This window comes from Cinclus cinclus, chromosome 3, assembly GCF_963662255.1.
Source record: "Cinclus cinclus chromosome 3, bCinCin1.1, whole genome shotgun sequence".
Taxonomy (NCBI): Eukaryota; Metazoa; Chordata; class Aves; order Passeriformes; family Cinclidae; genus Cinclus; species Cinclus cinclus.
Genome location: NC_085048.1, coordinates 30998197 through 31016006, shown reverse-complemented (window position 1 = coordinate 31016006; position 17810 = coordinate 30998197). Strand labels below are relative to the sequence as shown.

Sequence of the window (17810 nt, the reverse complement as noted above, 5' to 3'; positions counted from 1 at the left end):
GCTCCTTCATCCCCCAGTTCCTCTTACAACACTTGGATGAATGCCATTTGATCATGCTGTCTTGTTCACAGTTTGCTCAATGTACTGCAATTTCTTCCACTGATGCTTCATTTTGAGTTGTACACGCTGTCACATTCCTTATTAAGAAACATTCTGGCATAAAGAGCTCTCTAAGTGTTGCCAAAGTGAGTGCAAGCAATTCCATTATTCAGCTATGACCTTATATACTCCAAAGCCACCTTTTACAACTGGGTTGTCTGGGTTGATCCTCCAGACACTCCTCAAACTTTCCTGCTGAGTTTGAAGAAATACTTAACAATATTTTTATGCCTGTTGGGAGTTAATCAATTTTTCCTCACCTCATTATAATTACAGGTTAAATCCACCAGCTTTTTTATTGTTCTCTATTTTCATTACTGAGATAAAAGATCTAATTCAAGAACTATGATGTTTTATTTCAGATATTATGTCTTACTCTGCTGTTTAGCCAGGCCAGCATTTGGGGAGCCTTTTGAAATCTACTTAAACAATAGCATGCATGCTTGTAAGCCTCCTATATCTTTAAATACCTCCCAAGCTAGCTACAAGTATTTTACACTCCAGCTGCATCTTTTCTTTCTTTTTCAAAAAGTTTCTTAGCATTTTCTGTAATTCCTTTTTAAATTAAGCATTTCTGTATTGGACAGTTCATCCACTGCTGCTGATCAGTGCAGCCATCCATGGAAAATGTCTTATCCCAGTTCTGCTCATTCAACTCTGGATCAATTTTCACTCTCTCTAGCACTCTTGGTCCTAACAAAAATGTAAATCTAGAAGTTTATCATCATGTTCTCCAGAGTGTTCTAGATAACCTGAGTTACTAGATCTGAACAGCCACTTGGTATCTGATTCCATACAGGATTTTTTATTTGTTTAAGGTGATAACAAGTAATCTGTTACACAGGCTAAGCTGCTGATTCTTTTGTACTAAAATTTAAATTTGGAACCCATATGATGCATTTTCACAATGTACACTATTCAAGGTCTCCTTAATCAACAAGGCACATCCATACCCAGAGGTAAAAATATTCAAAAATGCAGAGTGATCCCTGAGGTGTTGCGTCAAGAGAAAGTAATTGCTGTACCTCTGTCCAAGACAGGCAGCATGCCGGAGCAGATTTCACTCTCATTTTTCCTCCCACTACTAATTCCCTTTGGTGCTCTCGCACCAAGGGAGATATCAGTTCTGAAACCAAGTAAATACCTGAAATTTAACTAGACAAGTGACACAGGTGTAGCTGACGCATTTCACTGCTCATTTAAACAACTACTGTTTTTTAAACAACAGTTACATGTAATCTCTAACTAGCCAATAAAACAATTCCTGAAAAAATAATGTGTTTTATTAGTAGATTTATGTCATTATTAATGACACCCTGAAGCCAGACTTTTTAAAATCCCCATACAGTCTTTTTCTGTGTAAAACACAATTATCACATTTTGAATTAGAAAGCAAAATATGCTTGCAGGAGAATGTCATGAAGCAGATCAACACCTTCAAATAACTCTGCGTGGACACTGGTTTTTTGTAACTCCTTCAGCAAGAGTTACTGTCATTCAACAGTGCTGCTAAGCAATTCCTAAATGGAAGGAAAAAAAAGTTCATAGCGAATATCCATGAAATAAGAGCAAAATTTTGCAGTTAAAAAAAAAAAAAATCAAAATCCTTTAAAATTCCACCTAAAACACTAAATGAGAAGTGGCATACACAGTATTTACTAAAGTGTCAGTGTCCAGCAAAAGACATCATGTTGGAAGACTTGTTTTTTCCATGTCTTGCACCTCATGCTCTAAGGCAAATAGTTCCATACTAATCTATACTACAACTCATTAGAAAAACATCCCTATTACTTTATTTTGTATGTGATGCTCTGTTGGTTTTGTGTGGCAAGATTTTGGTAGTAGTGGGGAGATGCAGGGGATCAGAGGGCCTCACCTCTGTGCCTGGGAACATCATGGAGCAGATCCTCCTAGAAGATAGGTCAAGGCACATACAACATAAGAAGATAACCCAAGGCAGTCAGCGTAGCTTAACTAAGGGTAAATTATGCCTGACCAATCTGGTGGCCTTGTATGATGGAATGACAGCAATGGTCAACAAGGGAAGACTGACAGATGCCATCTACCTCCACTTCTGTAAGGTCTTTAGTATGGCTCCACATGATGTCCATACCTCCAAATTGGAAAGACATGGATGGACTATTAAGTGGGTAAGGAACTGGCTGGATGGATGCAGCCAGCAAATTACAGCCAATGTCTTCATGTCCAAGTGGCAGCTGGTGATGAGTGGTGTCCCTCAGGTCTCTCCTGACTCTTGGGACTGGTGCTCTCCTAGGTCTTCATCAATGACATGCTGAGATCAAGTGCACCCTCAGCAAGCTGGTAGATGACACCAAAGCTGAGTGGTGCAGCTGACACAATGGAAGGACATGATGCCATCCAGGGGGACCTGGACAAATGTGAGAAGTGGGCTTTCCCTTGAAATTCAACAAGTCCAAGAGCAAGGTGCTGCACCTGAGTTGGGGCAATCCCAGATATGAGTACAGACTGGGAAAAGAAGTCACTGAGATAAGCCCTCTGGAGAATACTTGGGCATTCTCATGGATGAAAAGCTACATATAAGCCAACAGTGCCCACTGGTAGCCCAGAAGGCCAATTATATCCTGGGCTGCCTAAAAAGCTGAGCAGCCAGTAAGTCAAGAGAGCTGACTCTGCTCCTCTACTCTGGCCTCATGTGACCCCAGCTGGAGTGCTGCATCCTGCTCTGAGCTGAGGTCCTCAACAGAAGAAAGACATGGATCTGCTGGAGTGGGTCCAGAGGAGGACCACAAAGATGATCAGAGGGTGAGAGCATCTCTCCTACAAAGACAGGCTGAGAGAGGGGAGAGAGAGGGGGAGAGAGAGAGAGGGGAGAGAGAGAGAGGGGAGAGAGAGAGAGGGGAGAGAGAGAGAGGGGAGAGAGAGAGAGAGGGGAGAGAGAGAGAGGGGAGAGAGAGAGAGGGGAGAGAGAGAGAGGGGAGAGAGAGAGAGGGGAGAGAGAGAGAGGGGAGAGAGAGAGAGAGGGGAGAGAGAGAGAGAGGGGAGAGAGAGAGAGAGGGGAGAGAGAGAGAGAGGGGAGAGAGAGAGAGAGGGGAGAGAGAGAGAGAGGGGAGAGAGAGAGAGAGAGGGGAGAGAGAGAGAGAGGGGAGAGGAGAGAGAGAGGGGAGAGAGAGAGAGAGAGGGGAGAGAGAGAGAGAGAGAGAGGAGAGAGAGAGAGAGAGAGAGAGGGGGACAGAGAGAGAGAGGGGAGAGAGAGAGAGAGGGGAGAGAGAGAGAGAGGGGGAGAGAGAGAGAGAGGGGAGAGAGAGAGAGAGGGGAGAGAGAGAGAGAGGGGAGAGAGAGAGAGAGGGGAGAGAGAGAGAGAGGGGAGAGAGAGAGAGAGAGAGAGGGGAGAAAAGAGAGAAAAGAAAAAGAAAAAAAGAGAAGGCTTTGAAAAGACCTTACTGCAGTCTTGCAGTACCTGAAGTGTCTTATAAAAAGGAGGGAAAGAGAATTTATATGAACAGACTGTGAGGGGACAAGGGGCAATGGTTTTAAACCTGAAGAGGGCAGGTTTGGATTAGATGTACTACAAAGAAATACTTTGCTGGGAGGGTGGTGAGGCACCGGCACAGTGTGCCCAGAGAGGCTGTGGATGCCCCACCCCAGAAGAGTTCAAGGCCAGGCTGGATGGGGCCCTGAGCAACCTGATCTAGTGAACAGTATCCCTGTCCACAGAAAGGGTGCTGGAACTAGATGCTCTTTAAGATCACTTTCACACCTAACTGTTTTATGATTCTCTAAGATCAACTCACCAAAGAAGCCAGATGCATTTACTGTCCACACTCACTAAAATCAACTTTTCTAGGAAAGTAACCTTTCCATATGTATCCCTGGTTTGCCAAAGTAACTCCCTACCACCCCCTGGAATACAACAGCAGAGACTTCAAAGTTTCTATTGCACACATAGAAACTCTTAAGTCTTTCATGTGCAGAGATCTCATCTATTACTGTGTGTACAAGAACCGTCCTAAACACACAATCCAGAACAAATAAAGGTTTGGTTCAGGACCCAGATGCTTTTTCAGGAAGTCTTCAAGTTTACGTTCTTTTTCCCTAGATGCTGGTGAAGAAACACTGCAAGCCTCATCTTATAAATGCTTACACCATCACAACTGCAACCAACTTATCAGATACTGCAGTGCTCACACAGAAAATGTAAATTAATTTAAATGTACTCAGAATCATTGCCTTCATCCAGACTCATATTTAAATAAATGAAAAAGAATGCTTCTAAGCTTTCTAATCTGTTGCTCATTTAGAGTCATCAGATATATTGTTAAGAGGATACAAGTACTCATAAAACTCTGACACAGAAATATTTTTTGGTTTACTTTCCTCATTGCTTCATAATTCTTCCAGACAGGCTTCTATGCAAAACAGCTTTTTATCTTGCAGCTTTGATACCATCAGCTCCACTATATAAACTGTGTAACCACAGTGAGGTTGCATTTTCACATTTGGAAGCAGCACCACATGAACAGTTTTACAGGCTCCTCACCCTTCCTAAGATTCCTGCAGAGTCTTGCTGCTGTCCTGCACCCTGTGTATGTCAGCACTGACAGAAAAGCTGGGGAAGGAAACTAAATCTGAAAAGAACCCCTCAAGCAGCAGGGGAGGGGAAAAGTTATTTTTCAACCATATCAGTTACCTCCTCCTGTTCAACCACACTAGCACAGTGCAGTCGTGACAGCACAGCAGAGGTAAGGTCCCTCCGGGAACTGAAACTATTATAAGTACTACCGAGGAAACTTCCATGGAATTGTAGCCTAATCTACATTTATAGGTATAGATTTAAAGATCTAGTGCTTAAAAGACGCTTGAACTTTCCACTCCCTAAATTAGCTGCAGAGGCAAAAAAAACAGTCAAAAGCACCTCCAGTAGCAGGCAGTAATCATAACCTGATAGTAGCTGAGAAACTAACTATGTGAAGCAGAGAGTTCAATAGTGAAGTTCTATGATACCAGTGTAATGGATGTCAAGCACAGACATTCCTTAGCACGTGAAAAGAATTCAATTTCTCAGCTGGCTAACAAAAACACCCACACCCTTACAAGAACCTGATGTCTACAGAAAACCAGTGAATACAGAGCATTCACTCCTGGACAAAAGTGTTCATGCTCCTGAAAGGTGGAAGCATTTATGAAAGTTCTGTACTTCAAAGATGGAAATCACCTGCATATTCTGGCAAATGACTGGGTTTTTTCAGGGCCTGCATGCACATTGGGCCACTTACATTGCAGGATATTGCACTGATGACAGGAATGAAGAACACAGAACTGCCTAAGTTTGATCATTAGCTGAACTGTTTAACATTTTTAAAGTTTTAACAAGGAGTAACAGAAGAGGATAAAAGGACAGAGCTTTGAAGTATGTTAAACATTTTCTTTGTGAAGCCTTTGAAAGTTTTTCTGGTAAGACAGCAGTGATAACCACACAATGGACAACTAATGCTTCTTCACCTTCATTTTCTGCTCAATGAAACCTAGTGAAGAAACCTAGTGACAAAAGACATGGGGAAAAAAAAAGAACTTGATCTCTTTTTTTTTTTTTTTTTTTTTTTTTTTGTCATCCCAAATTTCATTAAATCCTGTCTTCTGGCCTCACAGTTCCTCAACTGTATCAGCAGAATCTGTGGGAAAGCAGTATCACCCATTTTTCAAGGAAGATGTGATTAAGGAACACTTAAGCCAGTTGTACCCAAAGACTGGAAAAACATCACTGTCCTTCAAGAAGGGCAACAAGGATGATGTGGTGAGTTACAGGCTACTCTGCAAAAGCCAGAACTTATTCTTTACCGTGTGTGTGCTCAAGAGTGGACCACACTGACCTGAGAGGCAACAGAAACTGGACAAAACCCTGAGCAACCTCCTCTAACTGGGTCTGGCATGAGCAAGATGCTCCAACCCATCTGAATCCCACCAGCTGTCAAGTAAAACTAGTGACTACTCATAGGTACAAAACATCCTCTAAAGCAACTGCATCCCCATCACAAAAACTTCCAAACAGGAGTACCTCAGTCACTTTTCTTCTTTTCCCTCCCTGAGTAAGTCTGACTCCCACTCAAACTTTCCAAATAAGTAAAATAATCTGAATAACATCAAAAGCAGGAACCAACAATAAATAGGGAAAAAAGGAGAAACAAATAAGTATTTTTTTATCTCTAGCACTATGAGTTATTTACTTACCTAAGATCTCTAAGACCTTTGGAGATACACCAAAAAGTCAGAAATTAGGAAGAAAGTTCTGTTGTTTTTATAGGAAAGCTAAGTCTAAGAGAGGTATCTTCCTATTTTATAGATTAAAAGAGGATAAAAGGTGAGATTAGCAAAAGAACAATTTCTGAACTTCAAATTCACTCTCAGAATGTGAAAAAATATATAAAGCTAACAAGCCATTTCAAGGGAAGATGACAGTTGAACATGAATTCCAGAATACAATTTCTGCGGCAAATCATGACATTATATGACATTAATCACATATGATCTCAAACTCTGAACACTGGAATAGTTTTAGAAGATGAGCAAAACACAGCAGGAAACCATATAGGATATCATGCATGTGATTTGCACACTTCATTATGCACCATGGGATCCATCTTCACATAAAATCTAAGCAACCGAGAATACAGCAGCACTAAACAAACTGATCTATTTTTAGAAAGTGCTGAAAGGCAGTTACAGACAGAGTAAGATAAATAACCTAACCAAACTACCTGGAAATTAGGCAACTGACACTTGGAGAAGGTTTCCACATTTGCTGCAGTAATTGGAACATCAGGTTGAAATAAAGCACTGTATCTACATACTGAGAGGAAGAAGAAAAAAAGAATTTGTACTACTTAATACTTCTGGTTTTATTATGTAAGGTTTCATAGATGATGTCAGAGAGATACTATCCCCTTTTTAAAAACATACAGAAATTAGAAGTCCAGAAAGGTTCCACAATCTCTGCAAGACCTTAACTTGCACATGCAGGACAGAAGAATCATAGACTCACAGAATGGTTTCAGCTGGAAGGGCCTTAAAGATCATCTATTTACAGCCCTGCTGCCATGATTGGGAGGGAGACATTCAACTAGACCAGGCTGCTCAGAGCCCCATCCAGCTTAGCCCTGAGCACTTCCACAAGAAATGTTTCTTCCCTAAGAAGAAACTCTACATGCAATTAAAGCAGGAAAAAAAAGAGCAAGACACCTCTTTGATGCTATCAATTGTTCAAAATTCACATTAAGTGGACAGCAAAGAAAGCATATAAATAAAATGCTCAACAACCTCAATTAAAAAACCTCAAAAATTTGGTCACATGAAAAAAGCAGGTTTCAGAAAAAACTTGACTAGGGAAAGGATGATGAAAGAGTTAGCTAAACTGCGTGGCAAGAAAAATATTTGCATTTGCCTTTCCGTAAAGGCTATATACCTGGAGTTTTCTCCAATTCTTAGAGACACTGGTAAGCTTTCATACCCATACAAGGCAGCAGTCAGCTGAGCTGGATTTCTGATATGGCTGAAAAGGAATAGACTAGCTCCACCAATACTTCCCCCACCCCGAAGGACTACCTTCCTGTCAACTCAGTTCCTTTAGCCAACCCGCCATGAAAGCAGTGAAGTGGCAGTGTTGACTGCAGCACAGCTGGAGCACACTGTCTCTGGGAGGGGCAGCAATCTGTCCCTCCGAGCAGCACCCAGCAGTGGGCCTGGCTGGGGTGTCAACTGCAGGCACAATTCCTTGCATGGTTATATAGTATGGCCCCACACACTGGGTCTTGCTAGGGCTTTGCAAAACCACATACAGTTAAGATCCATGTACATTATATCTCTTAAAGAAAAAAAATCAGAGAAATTAAACACAAGTATAGGCAACAGCCTTCTGCTCAGACTAGATACACTATATACTTTAACTCCCTTTGCAATTAGCAATCATCAATAGAGCAAGGTGTGAAATAATGCAACTACAGTACTGCATTAAGAGCACCGAAATCTTTGTAATGGAACTACCAAAATTCTCCAGACCTAACAGCAATGAGTTTAAGGAACACCGACAGCTGCTAACTATGTCACAGTATACTAACATCCACTAAGCAGGTTTTATTCTTTTCAAAAGCTAAAAAATCACTTTAACATCCCATAAAAAACAAATGTTTTCTCAGTAATTACTAATAAAAGCAACAAAAATGAGAAAGTGCTATTGATCAACTAATTTTTTAAAAAATTACATATGCCAGATTGCTAATTGACCCTAGTTATAAAAGTACTTTACAAGAAACAGCAACCAAAAGTCAGCTAAAGCAAAACATCAAACTTGTTAAGTGACCATCCTGCAACCAGTTTCACTGCTTCCATTCAATCATGAAACCACTGCTTACCTTGATCTCTAAGTTCTTTCCACTGCAGGGCACAGAGTCTTTCTTTCACCTAATAAGCAGTGCCTTTTCCATCTAACATAGGCTTTGCTACAAGACAAAGAACTCTTTACTTTTTATCAATGACAGCTAGCTTTTTGTGGTATTTATCAAGGAAACATTCAGCTATAATATATTTGCCTTATGGCAAAACTATTAAATTTCCATTGAAGTTTTACTGTCCCTGGGCCAGAGTTGTTCTGAAGTTCACTTCTGAAAGTTTACTCCTAATTCTGAAGGTTCCTTAAATTGTCTCCTAAGCAGTAAGCCTTGGTAGAAATAAAATTACAGTAAATGCTACTAAATGTTTTTAGAAGCGAGCCTCAGAAATTACAAAGGCAATTGTAAATATGAAACCTAACATCTACTGCATAGTTCAAATTCTCATCTAATGGGCTCTTGAATAATCTTTCTGTTAGACTGTTGTATTAAATTCTGTCATCAACAGGATATTCATATTTTGCTAAATGAGCCATAAAAATTGGACATGTCAAACAAATACAACATTATATCCTATGACATTAATAAAAATACATCAGTAGAATGAATTTTAGTACAAATGAGACAATTGTATGACATTGAATAAAAACACACTCATAAAATAAATACTTTGCAGCTGTTTCTTACAGACATTTCTAAGATTACACATTATTAATCATGTCATATAGTAATACGTTTTACCACACCAGCAGAATATTATTGGTATTTTTCATTCCTATAACATTGTTGTGGCAAGTCTACAATAAAAATAAACAAGCAAACAAAATCTCAGGGAGATATGAGCAGGGAAACTTTATGAGAGCTCCTACGGTCTGAAAATAAACAAAAAGCCAGGAGGGCTTAACACAGAGTTTTGAATCATCACTGCTCTTTATCTATAATCACTCAGAGAAAGATACCCCAAAGTCTTTCACTCCAAATTCTTCTTTCATAAGAATTTCTGGGACACACATGCAGAAAATGTTTCCTGCATCATGCAGTACTTACAGCCTTTGTCTGTTAACAAAAACCTTTTAAAGGCCTGCTGACCAACCTGGGAAGAAATAACCACAGCCTGTTAATTTATTCCCTCCAGTCTCCAGCCTTCACTATAACCTTGTTCTTCACAGAAGATAACCTACTACTTAAAATAATTGTGTTTCCTTGGGCAGAATAAAGCTGCTCTTACACTAAAATACCTATTACAAAGTTTAAGCTGTGTATTACACCTTAGTCTGACTTAACAGATCACCAGGCAGAGATGGAACAGGAAATGTCCTCACATGTGAAATTCTTCTCACATGTAGAGAGGCTACAGCCTCTCTCCCCAGTCCGAGCCATTGTGCTGCATCTACCGGTTACCCCTCAATGAGCAAACTCAACAGAAGTCTGGCAAAGTGCCAACCTGGCAAGACAGAACAGAGCAAGTTCAATTTCTTTGGCAAGAAAGTGGTTAAGTCTCCAGGCTGGTGGAGAGTATATGCAGCTCTGCTTCCAAAATGGAGTCGCACCCACTAACGTGACATTCAGACACCAATTTTGACTTTATTACAGCTTATAGTCAACTTAACCTGAAAATATTAGGCATCCTAGGCTAATGAACACAGAAAGAGGAAGTCAGAAACACATTTTAAATCTAACTGTGTAAGATAAAGCTGCCAACAAATTTAATTCTATATAGTAAGAACAGAAGTATTTTACTAATGCTTTAATTTTTTCATAGAAGGTAAGTACAGAGCATTAGACAGATTTTAACTTATGTAAAAATACTGCTACCTCAAAAAAACCTCCAAACTGAAACCAAGTAAGTGCCAAAACATGGGCCAAAAGAAAGGAACTTAACAAATGTACTCCCCTCACCCCGAATGAGAGTGCCTTTTAGAACAGCAAAGTTAAGAACTGTATTTATCCTTTTTTCCCAAAACCAGATTTGTTCCTACAGAATCCTCCACCACAACAGCTCCATTTCAATTTAGTTTTTCAGCCTCCTGCAGCATCTTAAGCTATCCTGCACATTCTTCCACTCCTTTCTTTGCAACACACACAGATTAAGGCATATGCTGTCCTGTGCCCCAAGTCCTCTCGCTTCCCTGCCCCTTGACTGCTCAGCCACTGAAGGAACTAACACCAGTGAGCAGCAAACTGAACCAGGCTCAGGCAACACCGAAACCTTCACTTCAGGGACACTAATTTTGACTTCTCTTCTTAATGGAGTGAGCAAGCCTCACTGAACTTCTGTATTTTCATCCGTAAGACCTTTTCACCTCTGAAAATAGAAGGGTTTAAGATTTGGAAAAATAGAAGTTTTGCTACTATGTTTGCTACTTATAATAAAGCACTAGCCAAGGACACTGAGGGTGGTAAGGGACTTGCAAAGGCTGTCCAAGGAGGTTGCGGATGCACCAATTCTGGAAGTGTTCAAGGCCACGTTAGATGGGCCCTTGAGCAATCTGATCTGGAAGATGTCCCTGCCTATGGCAGGAGGGTTGGAAATAAGTGATTACTGGGAAGGAAGGAGGCAAAATTATGAGGTGACTCAAAAATCTTTCATATTCTTACAAAGTAAGATTTAAAAGCGGCAAGTCTGGTGGTCAGTCTCACATTATAGGATCTGCTACAACACAAAACACCTTGACGATCCTCAATTACAAGACAAAGCTAAAACTATATACTAGGTGAAGTCTGCTACTGTATCCAAAATCCATGTACAGTCTTCCAGAAGCAACAGTAATAAAACCGAAAGTTGCTGTTGAAACCATTAAAATAAATAATCTATTTTGTTTTATCCTTGTACATAAAACGAGAAGGAAAAGACTGAAATATATAAACAGGCTCATATCTGTGCAATTATGACATCTGTTAACTGTTGGTTTAATGTTTGTTTTCCAACCAAATATTAAAGTTACTACTTTTGTTATTACTATTATTTTTACTTACACTTGCATAAAGAAGAGTGTAAAGACCTCTTTAAGGAACATTCTCATTTAACTTTTTTTTTTTTTGCCACTAAAACCAACTAGAAATTCAGTACTTTTTCTGAAGAAAAAGTAGTGCTTTACAACCAAATCTGAGAGCCAGAAAATAGTGGATGAGGCATCCCAAACAAGACAGTTACTCTTATACCAGAAGCTTCTACGTCCCACTTTGAGAAAACTTAATAGAGCAGCAGTTACTTAGGAAAAACTACCAAATAATAAATGCCTGCACAATGAAAACCAGAAAATTGCACACAGATTTCAGAAAGCTCAGGACAAGCCTGGGCTCCTGGAATCCTATCTCAAAATTCAGAAGGTGATGTGTGGTAGAGGACTGGAGCAGAGGCTTCTCCTTAAAATGTGCTCCCCAGCATACTGCAACATATGTTATGGAGCAGTAATAGCTAGACTAGATTTATTTTTAGTACCTTTCTACATACTTCAAGAAGCACCCTGTCCTCAATATTTCATGCCACCTATCACCCAAGTTAAAAAATGTTTTCAATTTGACTTTGTTGAGAACTAGTTCTCAACAAGTGAGTTTCATTCATCGAAAATAACCTGTTAGTCAAGTCAGGAGGTTTCCTATTCTCAAAACCACTGGACAGGACAGCTCATCATTCTTAGTGTCTAAGAAGATCCATGTGCAGTGCTGCAAAAAAGTCCTGAATGGGTCAAAGGACTGAGATATATAAACAAGCCATGGAAATCAAACTTCACACTTTCTCATTAAAAAAAAAAAAAACCTCTCAAGAAAAACAGAAGAAACAGAACCTCTTTCAACATTGATGGGACAGATGCAAACCAGAGAATTTTACAGGATAAAGCAGGAGTTCAGATAGATACAGAAGATCAATGGTACCTGAAACAACTCTTCAAGCTAATCACAATCTCCATTAGATCACAAACAAAGCACCAGAGACTGATTAGAGATAATTACAACGATTAAAAATTAAATTTCACTGTTAAGTGAAAAATAAAGAGAAGAGTCTTGCAGGTAGAAAAGTCTGGCAGGTAGAAATGTTTCAAGTGTTCTACCTGAATACAAACTCCACTCTACCCTCCTAATTTGTATTATTCCAGTCAGAGATTTCTCAGTATGATTAAAAACAGAAACAAAAAAAGAGAGGAGGGACTGACCACCTCTTCAAAACGTAGGCCTGTAACTTTACACTAATACACAAAAGCTGCATGCTTCTGTACCACCCCAGAATCTCATCTACCTTTAAGAAAATACATAAGTCTACAACTTCTGCTTCGGTGAAGACAATTCTTTACATGTGAACCAAAAGAAGAACAAAGCAGTCTTCTGGAATCTTCTGCAGACAAGTGTGAAGTTTATACTACTGCTGCTAACAGGTAGACCACAGTTTTCTTTACTGTTATTAAGTAACCTGTAGCCAAGAAATAGGAATCAAAATTGAGCAAATTCCTGCCAAGACTGCACTGAAATATCTCATCAGCTCTAAAGCTAGGGACTGGCAACATCCCTTAGAAAGGCGATCCTCCAAAAGAAAATCCAGTACTGGTTCTTGGCATCATTACTGTAATCACCAGGAGACTGAAATAAGAAAATAGGAAAGAATAATACATTTCTCCCTTCTTCTGGAAAATATTTTAAAGTTCACCTATTATCTACTGCATAAACATAGGTAAACTTTAAGTTTCATGTTGGGAAAGAGAAATTACAATTTCCTTGCAATTCAGTGATAGTGAAGGAGGCTGAAAACAAAGAGTTTCCACAATTTTTCTCCAAGGTAATGATCAACAGTACTCTCCATTCCCACATGTTTAACATGCCTCCTACCTTAAATTTAAGTGAATTTGTATATAATTCTTTGTATTTTAAATACAACTCTCAAGTAAAAACACATGAACTGCTACAGACACAAATTTCTAATCACTAAACTTCTCCTCCTCCACATCTGGAAAGAATTCCCATATAAGAGAAATACTTTGTTAGTGTGAATTTCTGCATATTCAGCCCATAACTTTGAAACACAACTGTAAAAAAGCAAATTCAACACAGTTTTATTGATTCCACTTTTATCTAGATTAAACAACAAAAATAGAGTACTTCACACTCCTAACAGTCTTGACACTTCAGGTGAAGTAATCATGCAGGCCCTGTATATCCACATATATGTGATCAACTATTATCACTGCTTCAGAATGGTAATAAAATGCAGCTTTAAAAATAGTCCATTATAGTAATATATACAGTCCTTTTCACATTTCCATTAAACAGTCCATACAATACAGCATAAAAAATTATGCACACCAGATATACAGAACTGGACAAAAAACAAGTACTGGTATGAATGACTATGTTCAAGAATGGTATTACCAGAAATGCAACAAATCAATCATTCAAGGAACACCCTTCCATTTTGTTTCTACTGGAGAATAAAATAATAAAAATATTAAGAGGAAACACTTTTACAGTAGAATGACAGACATATTCCTTCACAGTAGCATCTGTTACACTAAATGAAATAAAAGCCGTATCACATCGGACATGTGGAATCAAAACCAAAATTCTGAACAACTGTCACATTTGACAAGTTAGTTATTTCACCGAAATGTATATTTATCCTAAGCCTGATAGTCTGTGTAAATATGTATATAAAGACATATGAAGTTAAGTATTTAACCAGCACAGTGTCCCTTAGACTGAGTTTAACTAGTGATAGAGCTAACATCCATTTTACCCAGATTTCTTTTATTGTACACATTTAAGGCAGGGATGGACAGAGGAGTCCTGCCCCTCTCCTTTGCCAGTCCTCGAGAGAACACTTCCAAAAACATTAAGTAAACAATTTTTGGTTGTTGTTTACACAGCCTTCGAAGGACTCCATGAAATATACACATTCAGAGTAAGTTATAGATACAGCTCCAGGCTCCTGTATTAATAACCATCATCTGGCAATATAAGTTGCCACATTTCCTATTCTGCACACTTTCATTCCCTTTTGTGTCCCTGTTATACCAGTCTCACAGATCTGGCACTCTCCTGCTTGTCTAGCCTTTGGATAATGGTGCTTCTAGTATCATTAGCTTGATCACATATACTACCTTTCCAGACTGCAGATTGCCAAAAAACTCACATACATATACATATTTATAGATATTCTATGCCTGTACTTTTTCTATAAATATCTCTAATAAGTACCTATCAAATAACATCTGAAAACCTTTTCCCTTTGCTTCAAATCAGTACAGATTTTACCAGCTCTTACTAAATCTGCCCAAGTATGACTGTCCCATTTGGACTTGGGCCACTCCCATAAATTTTTTGTCACCACCATCTACACTAGATTTTCTTCACATGTGGCTGCACTCTTAGGGCTTCTATCACATCATCAGCCCTAAAATGAATGTGTCCCCAAACAATGGGGAAACACAAAACCAGCTGACAACTCAGTTCACCCATCGTGGAACACTGAAGCTTCAAATGGAGATGCTATCCAGTGTTGTGTTGCTTCTGCTGTTGGAAAGAGAATTTGTAAGCAAAAAAAGTGTGGATACTGCATATGAAATCCATCTTCTCTGAGCCACCTGTCCAGCCAGCAAGTACTCTAAGTGCACATAGAAGACAGTGACTAGTCATCACCTTGACACTTTTAGCTGTCTGCTCTGCACAACCTCACTATAGTCTGTGGAGACTTCAGGGAAAAAAATGGAGTGACTGCATTTCGCAACCAAATCATTTAAAGGTATAAGGGAGGTAACATGGCAGCTGTTATTACAACCAAAGTTCCTGAACATTAGAATTCCAGATTAATTATTCGAAACAACAAGCAGTATTTTGTTTGCACAGTACATCTATTCCAGAACATCTTACAATAAAAAGCCAATATTCAACATCCTGCAGCAAGAGAAAAACTGCAAGACGTTATGTTCTGTGCAATACAGGTACTGCAAATCTCCAATGCTAAACTTATTCCTGACTCGAAAAACTCTGCTTATGAGGAGTACTTAATTTCATTACTTTTTGTTATCATCATGGTAATTGGCAGAATTTACCAGACTACTGGTCTATGCCATCAGGACATGTGCTTACAGCAATTTTGCAAGACTACAGTAGTATGTTCTTTGATGTATCAATGAAACTGTAAAGATGCAACTGTTAAAAGTATTCCAATTTCAGGAGGCTTTTTGGATTATGATTGAGAGCTTTATAGTGACAAATAAAAAAAAAAAAAGAAAAACACAGAAACACAAAACCCTCAAGACACCAAAATAATGTAAAACACACACACACACACACACACACACACACACACACACACACATACACACAAACAAACAAACAAAAAATCACAAATCCCCCCCCAAAAAATAAACCCCAAACAACAACAAAAAGAAAAAACAAAGTCAGAGCTTTACAAATGCAAAAGGTTTCTTTGAAATGCAGGTACTAAGGTTCATCATCCCCTTAGTATCACAATAAGCGTTGCCCCTCTCCCAACTCAGTCCCAAACCTTTACAAGAGCCTTTTAAGAGCGGGCGAAGACACATTTTATGGTGGGGCCAAAGAATACGGGCTAGGCCGGGGCCTGGGAGCGGACTAAGGGCAGGGCAGGGCAGGGCAGCCCCGGCCTCCCCTCTCACCCAGCGCTCACCCTGCCCGGCGCCCCCAGCCCCACCGCCCGCCGAGCCACGACTCAGTCCTGCCGCTGCACCAACCCCGGGCTGCTCTCGGTGCTGCCCCGACAAAGGAAAGCAACACCGCACTCCCAGCGTCTCGGAACAGTAAAAGAAAGAAAGAAAGAAGGAAAAAAGAAAAATGAACCAAATCGCCCTCGCTAACCTCCCCCCCCCCCCCCCCCCCCCGCCCCCCCAAAAGCAGGTCTCTTTTCACCAGACCCAGCCACGGCAGCCACCCTTCCCCCACCACGAAGCCACCTCTCATTGTCGTCGCACCCAAAAGGGACCCATAACCCCCACCCCCCACCCCACATGAACTCACACGCCCGCCTCCCCCATTCCCCAGTTTGTGCCGTGCCCCTTTACTGCTCTCCAGAAGGGAAACGCGGCTCGCGGGCCGCGTTTCCCTCCTCGCAGCCCCACACGCACCTTCCAGAAACAAGCTGTCTCTGCAACCGCCGCCGCCGCCGCCACCGGCCATCTTCCCGCTGCCGCGCAGCGCTCCCTCACTCCATCGCCCAGCGCGGCGGCGGGGCCCGGCCCTTCCCCCGGCCTGCCCGCCCCCACTGCGGAAGGCTGGGTGGCTGACCCGCAACGGCAGCACCACCGCCGAGGCCCGGCCCTCTCCCGCTGCCGGGCCGCGCTGCCTTCCGGCCCCCACGCAGGAGGAAGCGGCGGCAGCTCGGCCGCTCCTCCCTCAGCGCGCCCGCCGCCGGCACCCCGAGCGGCTGCAGCCGGGCCCGTTGGCGCCCGTCGGGGCAGGCGGGCCGGGCCGGGCCGGGACTCCGCCGCAAGCGGCCCCGAGAGCGCGAAAGGGCGAGGCCAGGAGCGCGCCGCGCCGCCGCCCCTCTGCCCCGGGAACGGCGCTGTCCTGCCCGAGCTGCGGCTCGCCCGCCGCGGGGACCGCCGGCGCTCCCGGCCCCGGGACGATAAAATGGCCGCAGCAACGCTGCGCCCCGCAGTACCTCGGGCTCTCCTGCTCCCTCCTCGATCAGCCTGGAGGCTGCGGCTTTCGGGAGACGAGGAGGTGGCTCGGATAAAATGAATGGAGTTAGAGGAGTGCGGGAGTCCATGGCGGAGCGCTGGGCCTCTCACCTTGCTCAAGCTCGGGGAAAAGGTCTTCGCAAGATTCAAACGTTCTTATAAATTTTAAAATATTCTGTGGCCTGATCATATTCAAATCCAGAAGTTGGATTTTACAAAATGCATAGCGTTGCCACGCCAACTAAAGTGAAATTGCAAGTCATGGCCTCAGGTACATTTGACTTCTGGCGTGTATGATTTTACGTTTTAAAAAGCTTTCTCGTGAAGCCTAAATACAAAAAAAAAAAGCCCACGCGTTCTTTAAAAACTAAAAGATAGCTCGTGCCCGTTTGTCACTAGGGAAAACCAGGTACTCCTTTCTTCGACAGGTTCTTTAATCTAGGATTCTATTGACTTCCCCTTACCCCCACTTCACTGCAGATTTGGGGAATTCTAATGTCTAAGGTACCTGCTTCCTAACATTTCTAATCACTGAAAAGTGAGCTTCCAAAAATGCTTGCGCTCAAGCGTTTGTAGACTGAAGTCCTAAATTAGGTAAATTAAAGCACCTAGTGCATATGAGGATTAAAGGCTAGAAAGAGGAAAATTGTTGTTTTCATTTAAGTGTTCTAAATTTGTTATTTTGGTTCCTGAATGCACCTAG

The 17810-nt window shown here is 41.3% G+C and overlaps 1 protein-coding gene across 1 annotated transcript in view; it reads right to left on the bottom strand.

Moving 5' to 3' along the window:
* Window positions 1-16646, bottom strand: part of SENP6 (SUMO specific peptidase 6) — a 73045-nt gene extending 56399 nt beyond the window's left edge. The window contains 1 exon segment of the mRNA XM_062489826.1: window positions 16553-16646. Coding sequence (XP_062345810.1) covers window positions 16553-16604 — 52 coding nt within the window. The 5' untranslated portion in view covers window positions 16605-16646.
* Between the last annotated feature and the right edge of the window lie 1164 nt (window positions 16647-17810).